The 16883-nt window shown below is 50.0% G+C and overlaps 1 protein-coding gene and 1 non-coding gene across 22 annotated transcripts in view; both read right to left on the minus strand.

Annotated features, from left to right (window-relative positions):
- Nucleotides 1–16883, minus strand: part of AOPEP (aminopeptidase O (putative)) — a 406706-nt gene that overhangs the window by 182304 nt on the left and 207519 nt on the right. For 16 of the 21 annotated variants that reach the window (XR_011379142.2, XR_011379141.2, XR_016236048.1 and 13 more), the window contains exons 6-7: nucleotides 13940–14135; nucleotides 10111–10220 (exon numbers count right to left, since the gene is read on the minus strand). The exons of 2 other annotated variants lie outside the window; for them this stretch is intronic. Coding sequence is in view for 12 of the 19 variants with exons in the window: in XM_089335804.1 (XP_089191930.1) it covers nucleotides 10111–10220; nucleotides 13940–14135 (306 nt within the window). In the remaining 7 variants the exon portion in view is untranslated. The remainder of the gene's footprint in view (nucleotides 1–10110; nucleotides 10221–13939; nucleotides 14136–16883) is intronic. 3 more of the 21 variants (XM_051859444.3, XM_051859455.3, XM_051859437.3) reach the window with 1 other exon arrangement.
- On the minus strand, nucleotides 7409–7538 carry LOC127485295 (small Cajal body-specific RNA 20). The gene has a single exon (XR_007912408.2).

Below are 16883 nucleotides of genomic sequence, written 5' to 3' on the forward strand. Positions count from 1 at the left end.
CCTAGAGACAAGAGTCAGGCAGCCTTGCAGGAGCCCCCTCACCTCTTGTCTGGCAAGGGCCAGAGGGGAGCTTGCAGGCAGGGGTAGGACCACACGAGAGAGCTGAGTGGTGGCACCCAGGCAGAGCTGACGGAGAGGTGGCGACAACCAGAGGGGGAGCCTGCAGAGCCCCTGGGTCTTGCGTACAGGAAAGACATATTTGATAAGCAGCTAACGGGAAAGGGCACAGTGTCATGAGCGTGACCCTGACCGTCTGCAGCTATCTCACAGGCTCCCAGCCAAGGAAGGCTGAGAAGGCGGGGCAAACACAGAGATGGGGAACCACATGAAATGCACACAGAAGTCAATCCAGGATATGTCTGATCCGAACAAAACTTACAGTAAAGTCGGCCTAAGAACATTTTGGAATGCGCAGTGGGCACAGGGAGAAGACAGCTCTTACAAGTTATTAAAATGAGGGGCTGCCATTGTGGAGCAGCAGGTTCAGCTGCTGCTGACCACAGGATGCAGCGCCGGCATCTCACGTGAGTAATGGTTCAAGTCCTGGCTGCTCCACTTCCAATCGAGCTGCCTGCTAATGTGCCTGGGAAAGGAGAGGTGGCCCAAGTACTTGGGTCTCTGCCACCCTCAAAGGAAACCCAGATCACGCTCCTGGCTTCAGCCTGGCCCAGACCTGACCACTGTGGACATTTGGGGAGTGAACCAGCAGGTGGAAGATCAATCTCTCTCTCTCTCTCTTTCTCTCTCTCTCTCTCTCTCTCTATGCCCCCCCCGTAACTCTGCCTTTCATATAAACAAATAAATCTTGTTTTAAAATCTTATTGAAATTAGTAAGTCCAAGCCAAACATAATTTTTCTCTTCTCACTCTGTCATTCTCCAGTATCTAAGTTTTCTTCCTTCCCCACTATTTTTTGAATAAGACAAACCTTTTCATGTGTTAAATACAGATGCTGGGGCCGGTGCTGTGGCGTAGTGGGCCAAGCATCCACCTGCAGCACCGGCATCCCATATGGGCACCAGTTCATATCCAGGCTGCTTCTCTTCTGATCCAGCTCTCAGCTATGGCCTGGGAAATCCTCAGAAGATGGCCCAAGTGCTTGGGCCCCTGCACCCATGTGGGAGAAATGGAAAAAGCACCTGGCTCCTGGCTTCAGATCAGCCCAGCTCCAGTGGTTATGTCCATCTGGAGAGTGAACCAGCAGATGGAAGATTTTCTCTCTGTCTCTCTGTAACTCTACCTCTCAAATAAATAAATACATCTTTTTTAAAAAAGAGAGAGATGCTTGGTCCAAGGACACTTTTCTATATTAATTGGATGCCCTCCCAGAGTTCAAGATACGTGAAGTATTCTCAAAAATATTTATTTATTTATTTTTACTTGAAAGGCAGAGACAGAGATGGGGGGGGATGCAAAAAAAGAAACATGTTTCCATCCACTGATTTACTATCCAAATGCCTACAACAGCTGATCCTGGACCAGATGGAAGCCAGGGCCCCAGAACTCAGTCCAGGTCTCCCATATGGGTGGCAGGGACCCAGGTACTTGGTCTATCACCTGCTGCCTCCCAGGATACATTAGCCAGAATCTGGGGAGGAAGCAGAGGAGCCAGGATTCAAACCCAGGCTCTCCAGTATGAGATGTGGGTGTCCCAAGTGATGTCTTTACCACTGGGCCAAGCGCCTGCCCGTGTGTGTGCATGTGCGTGTATTTTTTCCCCCAACTTGGTTGCCCTTTATTGTTTTGCTTAAGCTGTTAAACAAAGACTTAGTAAACCTGGTCTATGATCTGGTTGTGACTGGGAAAGTTCATTCGTATTTGGGTCCCTTCCTTGAAGGCAGACATACAGTATAGAGAAAAGAGGAGAGTTTCAATCCTTAAGTTTAAATCCTGCTCTATTCTTTATCAGCTGTGTACTCTTCAGTCTTTTTGAGCCTTGAAAGAGTATTAAATTGCCAGTAGCAGAGGTGGGGAAGGGACTAGCCAGTGAAATGCAGAGAAGCCAAAGAGAAAGTGACAAAGAAGCGGAGAGGAGAAGGTGGTTTTTAGAAGGAGGGAATGGTCAACCACGTGCAGAATACTGCAGGGCCAGGAAGAAGGGACTCCACTGTGCCTGCCAGCATACAGCAGTCTATCAAGACACAAAGTGAGACGGTGAAATCATTCTTGGTCCATGATTTCAAGACCGGGAGATGCCTTGAAAGAGAAAAATGAAAGATAAGCGTCCTCGATCACTGTATTAGGTTAAAGGACTTCTTTTCCAAGGTCTCATTTGTGTATTAAAACAAAACAGAATCTGAGAACAAATCTTTACAATTCTGCTCCTTTATACTTGCAAGGCTTTCTAGGTTCTCTGTGCCCATTTAAGGGGAGAATTCTAGGGGACGCCGAGTAAACCAAACAAAACCACACTGTATAATTCAGGGCAGGTTCAGAACCATTTCCTTCTCATTGTGAGTGCATCTGATAACAATATTTTCCACAATGATGTGCACTAAGTCTTCCAAAGGCAGTCATTTCATGCTTAGCCCAAATTTAGGCAAACACAATTTCTGAATACCAAGACAAAGAAAAGCAAATGCCATAATAAGCCTTCAAGCACAAAGCTCTAAAAATAGTGTTCTCTCTCCTGACTCCATACACAAGAAGAAGAAGAAAAAAAAACAACAACAAAAACTTGACCCTCAGAAGCCAGAGGTGAGGCTCCCCTCTGTGTGAGCTGACTTCCCAGGCTAACTTGCTTATAAGCTAGAAGCAGCACATTTCATCAGCTAATACTAACTGTGATGTTCCTAAGCCCCAGCAAACAACGGAGGTCACACAGAACCAGAGGCACCTCAGTGACTCAGGATGTAGACAACAGAGGTGGCCTTTTCATGGGAGAAACAGCTTCTTTGAGAGGTGAGGGCATTTACAGTCACACAGCTCACACATACACGCGATCCTGGGCCCTCTACCTCCAAGCCAACCTCTCTGATCTCCATTTCCCCAGTGCTGCCCCCACGCTGGTTCTGCTTCTGATGGTGAACACACCACTATCTGGCTTCCCACTCCACCACTCAGAAATGGGACGCAGGCTTCATAGACGGAGCTTGGGGGGATTCCCTCCCTTTCAATTGTTTTAATTAGCTTGAGAAGAACTGGAATTGGTTCTTCATTAAAAGTCTGGTAGAATTCAGCAGTGAAGGCTTCCGGCCCCGGGCATTTCTTTTTTAGGAGAGTCTTTATTACTGATTCAATTTCCGTCTTGGTTATTGGTCTGTCTAGGTGTTCTATGTCTTCATGACTCAATTTTGGTAAATTGTATGTGTCCAGGAATCTATTTCTTGTAGATGTCCCAATCTGTTGGCATACAGCTCTTGGGTCTTCTCCCTCTTTTTTTTTTTTTTTTGTTTGTTTGTTGGGCCAATGGTGTGTCAATTTTGTTTATTGTTCAAAACACCAGCTCTTCATTTCACTGATCTTTTGTAATTTTTTGCTTCAATTTTGTTTATTTCTTCTCTAATTTTAGTTATTTCTTTTCTCTTACTAATTTGGGGTTTGGTTTGCTGATTTTTTTTAGTCTTCGAGATGCACTGATAGCTCATATATTTGGTGCCTTTCCAATTTCTTCATGTAGGCACCAATTGCTAAAAACTTCCCTCTTAACACTGCTTTTGCTGCATCCCATAAGGTTTGATATGATGCATCACTGCTTTCATTCATTTCCAGAAATTTTTTAATTTCTTCTATGACCCACTGTTGTTCGAGGAACATGTTGTTCAGTCTCCATGTGTTTGCATATGATCTAGACATTCTGGAGTTGTTGATTTCCAGCTTCATTCCATTGTGGTCAGAGAAGATGCATGGTATGATTTTTTTTTTTAAATCTGCTGAGACTTGCTTTATGGCCTAGCATATTGTCTACCTTAGAGAAAGTTCCATGCACTGATGAGAAGAATGTGTATTCTGTGACTGTGGGGTGAAAAGTTCTGTAATCAGGTCCATTTGGTCCACAGTGTCAGTTAGCTCTGTTGTTTCTTTGTTGATTTTTTGGCTGGTTGATCTGTCCATTAATGAAACTGGGGAACTGAAGTCCCTCATTACTATTGTATTGGAGTCTACATATTCCTTTAAATCAATTAACATTTCTTTTAAATAGCCAGGCATCCTGTAATTGGGTGCATAAACATTTATTATAGTCACATCTTCCTGTTGAATCGATTCCTTAATATTACATATTATATCATCTCTTGTAACAGTTTTTATGTTACAATCCATTTTGTCGATATTAGGATGGCAACACCTGCACTTTCTTGCTTTCTGTTAGCATGGAATATCTTTTTCAATCCTTTTATTTTCAGTTTGTGCACATCTTTGCTGGTGAGATGTGGTTTTTGTAGGCAGCAAATAGATGGGTTTTGTTTTTTAATCCATTCTGCTAGTCTGCATCTTTTAACTGAAGAGTTGAGGCCGTTTACATTCAAGGTGACTATTGTAATAATGTAATGGCTTGTATCTGCCATTTTTCCAAATATTCCTATTGTTTACTTTGGATTTCTTTTGTACTTTTACTGGGGGATATCTGTCTCCACATTCTTTCATAGTGATGGCTATCATTCTGTGTTTCTGTGTGTAGCACATCCATAAGCATCTTTTGTAAGGCTGGACTAGTGACGATAAATTCTTTCCATTTCTGTTTGCTATGGAAGGTCTTTATTTCACCTTTATTCATAAATGAGAGTCCAATGGTAAAGACATCACTTGGGACACCCACATCTCATACTGGAGAGCCTGGGTTTGAATCCTGGCTCCTCTGCTTCCTCCCCAGATTCTGGCTAATGTATCCTGGGAGGCAGCAGGTGATAGACCAAGTACCTGGGTCCCTGCCACCCATATGGGAGACCTGGACTGAGTTCTGGGGCCCTGGCTTCCATCTGGTCCAGGATCAGCTGTTGTAGGCATTTGGATAGTAAATCAGAGGATGGAAATACATTTCTTTCTCTCCTATCACCACCACTCCCACCTTCCCCCATCTCCCTGTCTCTGCCTTTCAAATAAATATAAATAAATAAATATTTTTAAGAATACTTCACATATCTTGAACTCTAGGAGAGCATACAAGTTAAGATAGAAAAGTATCCTTGGACCAAGCATCTCTGTCTTTTTATTTTTTTAAGGTTTGAGAGGTACAATTACAGACAGAGAGAGAGGGAAGCCAGAACACAAACCACAGCCCATTTGGGATGCTGGCACTCCAGCGGAGGCTTAGCCTACTATAACACAGCACTGTAACTGTCTTTTAAATAAGAAAGTAAATAAACAGGAATTGATTTTAGCTCATTTGATCCATTTTAAGTGGGTTTTTGTACAAAAGGTAAGGTAACTGGATCTCCACATGCAGAAGCATGAAACTAGACTTCTATCTTACATCTTAAACATTCACCCAAAGCAGATCAAAGACTTATACTGATGACCCAATATCATCAAATTACTAGACTACATTGGGGGAAACTGCAAGACATTGGTATAGGCAAAGACTTCTTGGAAAAGACCCCAGAAGTGGCCAGCACCCTGGCTAATCCTCCACCTGTGGCGCCGGCACCCTGGGTTCTACTCCCGATTGGGGCGCCATTTCTGTCCCGGTTGCCCCTCTTCCAGGCCATCTCTCTGCTGTGGCCCAGGAGGGCAGTGGAGGATGGCCTAAGTGCTTGGGCCCCTGCACCCGCATGGAAGACCAGGAGAAGCACCTGGCTCCTGGCTTCGGATTGGCACAGTGTGCCAGTCGTGGTGGCCATTTGGGGGATGAACCAATGGAAAGGAAGACCTTTCTCTCTGTCTCTCTCACTGTCTAACTCTGCCTCTCAAAAAAAAAAAAAAAAAAAAAAAACCCAGAAGCACAGGTAATGAAAGTCAAAATTGACAAATGGGATTACAACAAGCTGAGAAGCTTCTGCACTGCAAAAGAAACACTCAGCAAGTGAAGAGACAACTGACAGAATGGGAGAAAATATTTGCAAACTGTGAAACTCATAAAGGATTAATATCCAGAATCCATAAAGAATTCAAGAAATTCAACAACAACAAAGCAAACAATCCAGTTAAGAAATGGGCAAAGGACTTGAACAGACATTTTCCAAGAGACGACATTTAAATGACCAACAGACGCATGAAAAATGCTCAGGGTCACTAGCCGTCAGGGAAATGCAAATCGAAACCGCAGTGAGGTTTCACCTCACCCCAGTTAGAATGGCTCTCATACAGAAATCAACAAACAACAAATGCTAGCAAGGATGTAGGGGAAAAGATACCCTAATCCACTGTTTGTGGGAATGTAAACATAGCCTCTGTGGAAGACAGTATGGAAATTCCTCAGAAATTTGAATGTAGACCTCCTACTTCTGGAAATTTAGCCAAACCAAAATAAATCAGCATCTGAAAGAGTGATCTGTACCCCCATGTTCACTGCAGCACAATTCACAAGAGCTAAGATATGAAATCAACCCAGATGTCCATCAATTGATGGAGAAAAGAATTATGGTCTATGTACACTATGGAGTACTACTCAGCTATAAAAAAAAAAGAAATCCTTTCTTTTGCAACAAGATGGACACAAGTGGAAACCATTATATGTAGTGAAATAAGCCAATTCCAAAAAGACAGATATCAGTTTTCCATGATCCGAGGTAACAGAGTACCAAAAATGTAATGTACTGGAATGAAAAGGACATTTTGGGACTCCACAATTGTTTACAGCCCTTGTCTCTTCTGTTGAGGAACAGTATTTTATTCTTTATAATATTAGTTGAATTCTTTTACTTAGTGTAGGGCTAACTTTACGATCATTAAGTAAACTGAAATTAGGTCTTTGTAAAAATTAAAAGTGGGATGGGGCTGGTGCTGTGGTGTGGCAGGTAAAGCTGCTGCCTGCAGTACTGGCATCCCATATGGGTACCGGTTCCTCGCACCTGCTCCACCTCTGATCCAGCTCTTTGCCATAGCCTGGGAAGCAGTGGAAGATGGCCCCAATGCTTGGGCCCCTGAACCCATGTGGGAGACCCGGAAGCTCCTGGCTCTTGGCTTCAGATCGGCCCAGCTCTGATCTATTTCATTTATTTGAAAGGCAGAATTAAAGAGAGAGGGAGAAAAGGGGGGGTAGCTTCCATTCACTGGATCACTCCCCAAATGGCCACAATGGCCAGTACTTCCCAGGCTGAAGTCATGAGCCCAGAACTCCATCTTTTTCTCCCATATGGTTGGCAGGGGCTGAAGCACTTGGGCCATCCTCTGATGTTTTCCCAGGTGCACTAGCAGGGAACTGGATTGGAAGTGGAGCAGTGGACTGAAACAGGTGCTCATATGGGAATCTGGCAGCTTAACCTGCTGCTGCTCAATGAACTTCTCTTTTTTTTTTTTTTCTTTTTTCCCACAGATGTATGAGGTAGGAAAATGAAGCTGCCCAGCTCGTGCAGTCCCGACGATGGCCTCAACAGGGCTAATCTCAGCCTCCAGTCCTGGCTGAGAAGAAAAGGGACCCCACAGCCCCAAGGGAGACAGGCCCATGAACTACTCTTAACACTCCAACTCTGCCTCTTTGCTTTCTTGTCTGTAGCTGCTAACCCATTCCTCACAGAAGCAGAGCAGCAATGTGAAAACACCAGACAGACCCTGCCCCTTCCTGCTCAAAGCTCATGGCAGCATCCACAGAATCTGGAGGGAGGTTCTTGTGCCCTGGCTCCTGCCTATCTCTCACAGCCTTGCCATCAGTCCCCTTTCTAGCCATCCAACACCCGCTTCCTGGCACCAAAGCAGGCCAGACTGAGGGCCTTTGGTTCTTCCCTCTGCCGGCTTATGCAGACGCCCATCTCATTCACAAGGAAGCATTCTCCAACCTTATTAAAAAAAGACCTCTCCAATTAGTGTAGGAGTCACACAGTGTTGCCTTCACAGTGCCGTTCACTGCCTGTGACCAGGTTGGACGTGCAACAGTGTCCTGGCCAAGTAGAGGCTCTGGGAGAGCCAGCGTGGGGGTAGCTGCCCTGCCCGTCTCCATAAATGCCGGCTGAGGGAACAGAGGCGGGGGTGGACCGCAGTTCTCTGGGCCTTGCCCTGCTGTGCTTCCTACCGCTGGAGCTGAGTTTCCTAAACAATGGATGAGTCAGCTCGGGAAGCCATGGTTAGCGTGCAAACACGCAAGCCAGGGGACTTCCCCATGGGCAGGGAGCAGCGCTGCACAAAAGCACCAGCTAGCATCCCTCCCTGGGGCTCATGAGCTATGGCGTGCTTTCTGTTCTTTCTTTCTTTCTTTTTTTCTTTTTTTTTGAAGATTTATTTATTTATTTATTTATTTATTTGAAAAGCGGAGTTACAGAGAAGCAGGGGCAGAGGCAGAGCGAGAGCGAGAGAGGTTTTCCTTCTGCTGGCTCATTCCCCAAATGGCCACCAATGGCTGGAGCTGCACCAATCCGAAGCCAGGAGCCAGGGGCTTCTTCCACGTCTCCCACATGGGTGCAGGGGCCCAAGGACTTGGGCCATCTTCTACTGCTTTCCCAGGACATAGCAGAGAGCTGGATCAGAAATGGAGCAGCCAGGACCTGAACCTGCGCCCACCTGGGATGCTGGCACTGCAGGCGGCAGCTTTACCTGCTATGCCACAGCACCAGCCCCTGGAATGCTTTCTGTGAGGTATGCTTCAGGCCCCCTCAGGAGGAGCAGGAGTGTTTATGTAAAAACAAACCCCTGGGCCAGTGCTGTGGTATACTGGTTAAAGCCTCGGCCTGCAGTGGGCACCAGTTCCAGCCCTGGCTGCTCCACTTCTGATCCAGCTCTCTGCTGTGGCCTGGGAAAGCAGCGGAAGGTGGCCCAAGTCCTTGGACCCCTGCACCCCCATGGAAGACCCGGAAGAAGCTCCTGCCTCCTGGCTTCAGATCAGCTCAGCTCCGGCCTTGCAACCATCTTGGGAGGGAACCAGCAAATGGAAGATCTCTCTGTCTCTCTTTCTGTGTCTACCTCTCTCTGTAACTCTGTCTTTCAAATAAATAAAATAAATTAAAAATGAAACAACCCAACAGCAGAAGGGTCCAGGGTGGGCTTCCACCCAGGCAGGCAGCCTGGCCTCCAGGGGGGCCACCTACAGTAGGGTAAGGAGAGGGGGAGTTCCCGGGGCACCTGCCCATCCCACCTGGCTGACTGCAGATTCCAAACACTTGACTTTGACTCTCGGCACAGGGGCATGGGCAGGAGGTTGCAGGTGAGCAGCCTCTCAGCCTGGTGAGGGAAAGGGGCAAAGCTGAGGTGGTGAGAAATGCAAAATGGCAAGAAGGGATCCAACCGGTGCTACAAGCCACAATCAAAAAACAAAACTCGGGAGCCTGGAGTGGGATCCTCCCGCACCGCATGGGAGAGAACAGTGGTACTGGCTTCCTGCTGGGCTACATCTGAAACAAAAGCCCCATTGACTCACACATCTGTTACCACTAAACACTTAGCAATCAATATTTTCCTAAACGTTTTTTTCCCCCTTCAGCTTTAAAGGGTTACTGTCTGCCGGCTGCCAAACCCCAACCTTCTCCACGTCAGCAGCCGCCACATAAAGTGACTATTAGAACTTCAAACGAAGAATTTGGTCCCGGAAATGGCCTCATGCTAGTTTTTTCCTGAACAGAGACACCAGGAAAATGTCAGAAAGCAAATAGAACCCCACACCCTGAAAGGCTTCAAACACAACCTTCCCATCCCCGAGAGCAGGGGGATGAGTAACCCAGCCCAATTTCACTCAGACAGGAAAATGGCAGATTTCATCGGATGGCCTGGGTGTGTCAGAGGGAAGGGGAGGAGAAGAAAGGGGAGGGGAGAGGAGAGGCAACAAGGAAAAGAGAGGGGAGGGGAGGGGAGCCAGAGAGGAGAGGGAGGGGAGGAAGAGAGGAGAAGAGGGGCAGAGGAGAGGAGAGGGGAGGGGAGGAAGAGAAGAGGGGCAGAGGAGAGGGGAGGGGAGGGGAGAGAGGAGGGGAGGAAGAGAGAAGAGGGGCAGAGGAGAGGAGAGGGGAGGGGAGGGGAGAGGGGAGGGGAGGAGAGAGGGGAGGGGAGGGGAGGCAATGAGAAGAAGGTAACAAGATCTTAATGTTGCCTTTACCTCAACACCTGCATCTCCTCGGAGGAGTTCCGCAGCTCATCCTGGAGGCGATGCCAGCGCAGACAAGCCCTCAGCTCCTGCTGCTCCTGGGCCTCGTCGGGGGACAGCTGCTGGGGCCACAGACACACAGACGCACGTGCACAAAACAAAGTTCTCACTGTCCTCATGCTGGGCCAGCGCTGCCCCGTGGAGCAGCTCACGTTGTCCCAGTGCGGACGATGTGGCCTGCTCCCCTGCCTTCCCCTGGCTCCCCGGCAAAGGCTCAGGAGCCCCGTGGCTCTTGGAGAAACCAACTGCTCGCTCCTGGCTTGCCTGTTTCGGAGGGTTCCCCTTGCTGGAACGCACCCGCTGCCCACACTCACACCGGCCAGGAGAGAAAAGGCTTCCCCAGGGCCCGAATCCACTTTGACTCCATCCAGCCTCCTCTCCTGCTCTTTCCCTCCATTTCCCTCCTATTTATCCCAACCTTCAGCTTTGTGCAGGGCTACTTGCTGGGGAGCTGGCTAATGCCACCCAGATGACTGTGTACAGCCAGAAAAGTGACCGCTGGACTCTGGGGTGGGGTAGGGGATAGGCCAGCACTCTGCCCCACTGAGTCACATGGACATGGAAGGCAGGGCAGTGGACCCCCCCGCCCCAGGGGGGAAGTGTCTAGAGTCTGCAGGCATTCTAGCCAATCCTCAATCATTCATTCTGCAAGCCCTGGGGATGCTGTGGACAACACGTCTACTATGAAGAATGGAAGGGAGAGGGGGCAGCAGGTAAGATACACGGACATCAGAGTGCAGAGGTGGAGGAAGAACCCAGATGCCCGCTCACCAACCAGGGGTGGCCTGAGGAGGTAGTGGTACCCGAGCCTTGCCTACAGGAGAGCAAGGTCAGGCAGGGATCAGGGCTCTTGTGTGTGGAGCCCAGACGAGCAGGGCAGGCATAGCATGATCTGATCAGAGAATGGCAGAGAAGAGGGCAGGTGGGCCAGGTGCAAGCTACCATCCCGGGAGGGCCAGAGGCCAGGCAATCACAGACTTGGTGCACCTGTTGTTACAGACCCAACTGTGTCCCCCAGAATACATATGGTGAAGACAATGCAGGGCGACTGTACTTGGAGACAGTACAGACAGACAGCCTTGAAGAAAGTGATTAAGGTGAAATACTCTGTACAGGTGAGGCCCTGATCCAATAGGACTGCTGTCCTTATAGGAAGAGAAGGAGGCCCTGGAGCTCTGCATGCACAGAAAGAGAAGGCCACGTGAGGACACAGTGAGAAGGTGGCTGCCGCAAGCCAGGGAGAGAAGCCTCGCCAGACACCAGCCATGCGGGCACCTTGATCTGAGACCCCCAACTTGTACGAGTGTGAGAAAGTCAGCGCGTGGCAGTCTATCATGGCAGCCCAAGTAGACGCGACATCTGAGATGAGTGCAGACTTCATCCAGCTTGATGGCGAGCTGCATGATTCCACACGGCAGCTAACTCGGCTCACGGATCCCTGTGGACTGCACCCTGAGCGGGATGCCAGGTCCTGACTCCCTGGTTCTGAGATTTCACGCTCCCTTTGCTGTGCCTGCTGAGGCCCAGGGTCGACTCCAGTGCCTCCTTGCTCATTCCTCATGGAGTCCGCTGCCAAGCAGGCGCGGCCCATGAGCTGGTACCCCCAGCCCTACCCCGCTGAGCCCTCCTCTCCTGCAGGTCCTCACAGGCTACCGGCACCAGCTCAGTCTCGTCTTTACAGGAAAGGCTTAGAATGGTGCACGGGCTCTGGAATGTTCCCAGACTCCGCGCTGGAATCTGGAATGGCCACTCTGCCTCAGGGGTGCTCACACTCTCCCATCTTGAGGACATACCGTACTGGAATGGCCACTCTGCCTCAGGGGTGCTCACACTCTCCCATCTTGAGGACATACCGTCCAGCCCCTGAAGGGTGAGGCGAGGGGCTGACCCCTGTGCCAGGAGGAGGGGAAGGGAGCGACGGCGAAGCTCAGTCCCTGCTTTCCCATGGAGGTCCCTGCCAGGAGTCACCTCCTCCACAACGGCTTCCGGGGTGGCTCAGGTCTGACCTCCCCCACAATCATCTGGCGTTTGCTCCTCATTTCTGACTTGTTTTCTTCTTCCCCTGAATGCTTCTCTCATCTTCTCATCCATTAGGCTACGGCAGGGCTGTGTCTTCCCCGTCCTTTCATCCCTACAGATGGAGCCCAGCATGGACACAGCAGGTGTGCGGCTGGGAGAGGCAGCTCAGCTGGCTTCTGGCGGTGGCCATGGGCCTTTCCAAGGCGGTTAGAGGCAGGCCCCAGGCAAGGAGAGCGGGGAGCCACTGCCCAGAAGTACAGGCCGAGGAAGGGGAGGAGGAGCACTCTTTGGCACAAATCTGACTGTCCCAGAATAGATGCTCCCTCGGGAAAGAGATTTTGACGGTGGCATGGTGGTGCCTGCTGTGTACAGTCTGGGGAGGAAATACGGAGAGGAAGAGAACAGGGGTGTCCTGTCGGGACTGTGTCAAGCCCACTCACCTTATCCCACGCATGCTAGAAGGTCAAGCATCCTGATATCCATTTTACAAATGGAGCCTCAAGGAGGCTGCATAACACCCCTTACTTACAAAAGTGGTAAACGACAGAGCCGGGATCCCAAGGCTGCTCAGAGCCACAGCCCAGCCTCTTTTCCCATGTCCACCGTGTGGCCTCTCTCCACAGGACTGCGGGGTGGCTGGCGATGGGGAGGAGCACACAGCTAGCGCCACAGGCACAGTGCAGAGAGGGCAGGAGGACGAGTGGGAGGCTTGGGAGGAGGCCACGGTCCAGTTGTGAGGGTAAGGAAAGCACATTGTACAAGGAAGCAGAGGGGGGAAAGGGGGAACACCAAGCACTGTGGCAGTTCAAAGCTTGGGGGAGTCTGGTGTTGACCTGTGCGTGGGGAGACGAGTCTGGGCTACCCAGGTGACTTCGACCTGCTTAGTGAAATGCAGATAGAAGGACCCTGAACAAAACCATGCTGCTACACACAACCTTGGGGATCGTGGAAAACACCAAATAGTCCACTGTGTGAGGGGTGGGGATGGCAGGGAAAAGAAGTGACCCAAGTATTTGCAACCAGAAGTAAGCAGGAATCAATTTAGTTGCCATCTCCCCATGAGAAGGGACGGCCAATTCTCTGAAGTCGAGCTTGAAGCCCGCAGGCATGCTGACCAGCTCTGGCTTTGGGTATACTTAGTTTGCATAATACTTTTTAAGTTAACAAACTGCGCATAAAAAGCCTTTAAAACAACAACAACAACTAGAAACCCAGGCTCTACCAAGCCCTCACTTCAGCAGGGCAACCATGAGAGCCGGGCAGGAGCTACCAGTTGGCTTCTGGCCTCACTGCTCCCTAATGGACAACATTGGCTGCTTTCTCCTCGGTGCAGTCTGAGATTATGACTCCTGATTTAAATTTTAATCTCATGATTTAAAACACACAGCGTCACTGTCACAACCATAACCCAAAGGAACGCCTGGGTGTGTGGCCACAGAACGGCCTTCTCGTCACGTATCTGCTCAGATGCCCCCTTCACCAGGGAGCCCTCCTCACCAGTCCCTACGGAGCTCATCTTCTTGCAGGGACCCTTCGCCATCTGACGTGGGTCAGCCTCATCCGTCTGTTCTCTCTGCTGTCTTTGGCCTGCAAACCGAAGCAGGGGCGGGGGCTTCCCTCTCTGGTGTGCATGGCTCTCTATCCCAGTAAAAACAGGGCCCCGGGCATGGCTGGCACTTGGGGCACATCTGCTGGAGGAGCCAAGGACTACAAGGACAACCTGCTCTGGGTGGTGAAATGCTTGAGGTCACCTCCACCCTACCTGCTGTGCTTCAGCCCAGAACACATCTTCCAGGTGAGTGGCAAAGCCCTCGCTCAGCCACTCCTCTGTCCAGTCGCGGGCCCCGATGGCGAGCCCAAACCAGGCGTGGGCAATTTCGTGGCAGAGGCGGGTCCCGCAGAGATGGAGATGGCTGCTGCCTGTCAAGGTGCTCTGCGAGAGGAAGATGATGTGTGGGCTGTGGATAATGGGGAAGAAAACACAAGGAGTCATGTTAGATAATGGGGAAGAAAACACAAGGAGTCGTGTTAGAGCCTGTCCTCGTGGCTGCCCCAAGGGGCGGCTTCCCCAGCCTGGCCAGCCTGTCATTACCGTGTGCATGCTAGATCATGACCCAGCGGCTTGCGGCTGGGATGTTTTCAGACATAAATAAAGTGGCCGTTTACGTTCCTGGCAGCCGTTCAGGTCGCCGTTCCTGCCAGCGGTTGTCTCCGTCATCAAACGGCAGTTACCTGTAATAAGGAACCTGCACTAAAGTTTTACACCGAAAAAATTACAAGGCAATGGAAGCGTTTACCCTGAAATCTGGACTGTAAAAGAAGAGCAGGTGTGAGAACGCGAAGCCCATGCTGTCGGGAGAGTGATCAAAGAAGACCCTTCAGCCAAAAAATCCGAGCGGCTTACAAACAGATTGAGAAGTCATGCAGAAAGACAGGGACAGCCGAGGAGAACGGAACCCAAAATTTTCCATTTCACACTGGGGCTGGCGACGGAGTGAACAAGCTAACCACCAGTGCTGTGGCTAGGTGCGTTTTCCATGAGACCCAGATGAAAGCTGAGTCTCTGGAACACAGGGATTTTCACCGGTATCTGCAGGCGCTTAGAGATTCCCACGACATAACAAAGCCACAGGGCGAGAGGGAAGGCAGGGAGTCACCCACCCAGGTGTGCAAACGGCCCCGGGGCTGGCACCAGATGGGGAGATTTAGCTAATCTCATTTTCCATACCTTGTTTTAAGACCCCAAACACCACCGATTAAAATTGCATACATGAGATGGGAGGAAGGGGGACTGAAGACAGAAGAGGTGAACACAAGACCTCCTATGCCAGGGCCTTCAGCGCCGAGCATTTTAGCCAGGACTTGTCCACAGCTTTCCTAACCAAGAACTTGCTCTTTAAAAAAAAAAAAAAAAAAAGATCTCATCTCCATCAATCGAACAAAAGTGGTTGTGAAACCTCCGACTTCAGAAACCGTACACACCGGTTCCTTTTGTTTGCCATCACGTCAGCTCCGCACGGGCCAAGACTGCTTGCAGACGTTTCTTCCGCCCCCACGGCCACCATTAGAGAAAACCCCACCTAGATTTCCCTTGCACAACATCCCCCCGGTTCAGCTCAGAGAGCCCAGCTGCAATCGCGGGAGTCCCGGCTGCCAAAACAGACAGCTTTCATGTGAAATAATAACAGGGCAGATGCACAAACGAGAAGGCATGTGCCGGGCTCGCCAAAGGGTCCACCAGGAGCCTCAGAAGTGCCGAGTGCAGTCGGGGCATTTAGGACCAAGGGGTGCCAGGCAGCAGGCATCAAGGCAAGTCAGAGCACTAACTCCAGGAGGAAAGAGGAGGGAGGGAGGGAATGGAGGCAGAGTGGAAGGTAAGCAGGGAAGGGGGTGGGAAAGAGGGTGAGAGGGAGGAGGGAGCAAAGGAAACAGAGAGGCACAGGAGCTCAACTTCCCTTTACTGAGAAAGTTGCCCGTGAAGGAGACAAACTGCAACCTGGCATTTTCAAGTAAATGACCCCTGGCTCTGGCATGTGCAGTGCTACAAGAAAAGCCACAGAAATGTACCGAGTAAATAACATTCCAGACATACTGCTGGCAGCAGTTCACCCTTTGGGCTAAAACAAAACAGAAGTAACTTCAGGCCTTATAAACAGGCTCAAAGACAAGCCCGCTGAGGAAGGGCCCACCAGCCAGAGGGAGGCAGACGAGTGAGCCCACGCGGGTTAGAGGCCGGCCGCCCTGTCTGCTCGCAGGCTGCTGACTGGGACATGGCTGCTAGGGAGAAAGCCCCCACTGTCCAAGTGACCTGTCTGCCCAGGCCGATTTATGCAAATACAGGACTGTGGAGAGGGGGCCGGAAGGAATGCACTAAAGTGGCCATTTCATCCTCCTGCCCTTTTATTTGCGCTGCTACCTGCCAACCAGACCCTCCCAGGCCCACCTCAGTGCTCTAGGGACACCCCCTCCCCGGGGGGCCCCATGCTTCCTGTTGGGGCTCAGGACAAACCCCAGCATGGCTAGAATTCAACTCAGATTCCCACTTCCCATCCTCAACCCTTTCTTCCAAGCTCAGGATAAATGTGCTTCCTACCGTACTTCGAGGAAGACACACATCATCTCCAACGGTAGGGACGGAAGGGCGTTGGACTTGATATAAATGGCCTGTTGTGGTAGGACACGACCTTATGCCCTGAACAGCAATGTGGGAGCCGGCACCTTGGCTCTCAATGCCCAGCTGCCCGTTTAGCCCGCTCAGGTTGGGTTTTACCTGTTGGGTATGCTCCGGCTATTTCCCTGTTACCAGGAAACCGCTTCCTTCTTGAAACAAAATTAAAAAACATGGAGTGAGGTTTTGGTAACTCCTTCTCAAGGGCTGTTAACAGAATTCAAATAGAAAGGAACCAGTGGAATATTCTTTCATGGAGAAATTCCTTCTCTCTTTTTGAATCCAAATGTCAGAATTTCTCAAGGAGAAATTTTACACCTCTCTCTCTCTCTCAACTGCTTTTCTCCAACAGTGCGTGAAGGAAAGTAGAATAATGTTCTCTGGTTTACTTCAAGGAGTATTAAGCACCCCTTCACCAACAGATCGCCTACCTCATGCCCACCTTCCAATCTGAATGAACTCACAGAATTTTTCTTACCTTAACCTTGCTTTACAAGGCTCACCCACCCCTGGGCTCCTCACTCATTCCTGCCTTCTC

The sequence above is a fragment of the Oryctolagus cuniculus genome, chromosome 1 (assembly GCF_051225735.1).
Source record: "Oryctolagus cuniculus isolate XC-2025 breed Fujian yellow rabbit chromosome 1, ASM5122573v1, whole genome shotgun sequence".
In the NCBI taxonomy this organism is placed as follows: domain Eukaryota; kingdom Metazoa; phylum Chordata; class Mammalia; order Lagomorpha; family Leporidae; genus Oryctolagus; species Oryctolagus cuniculus.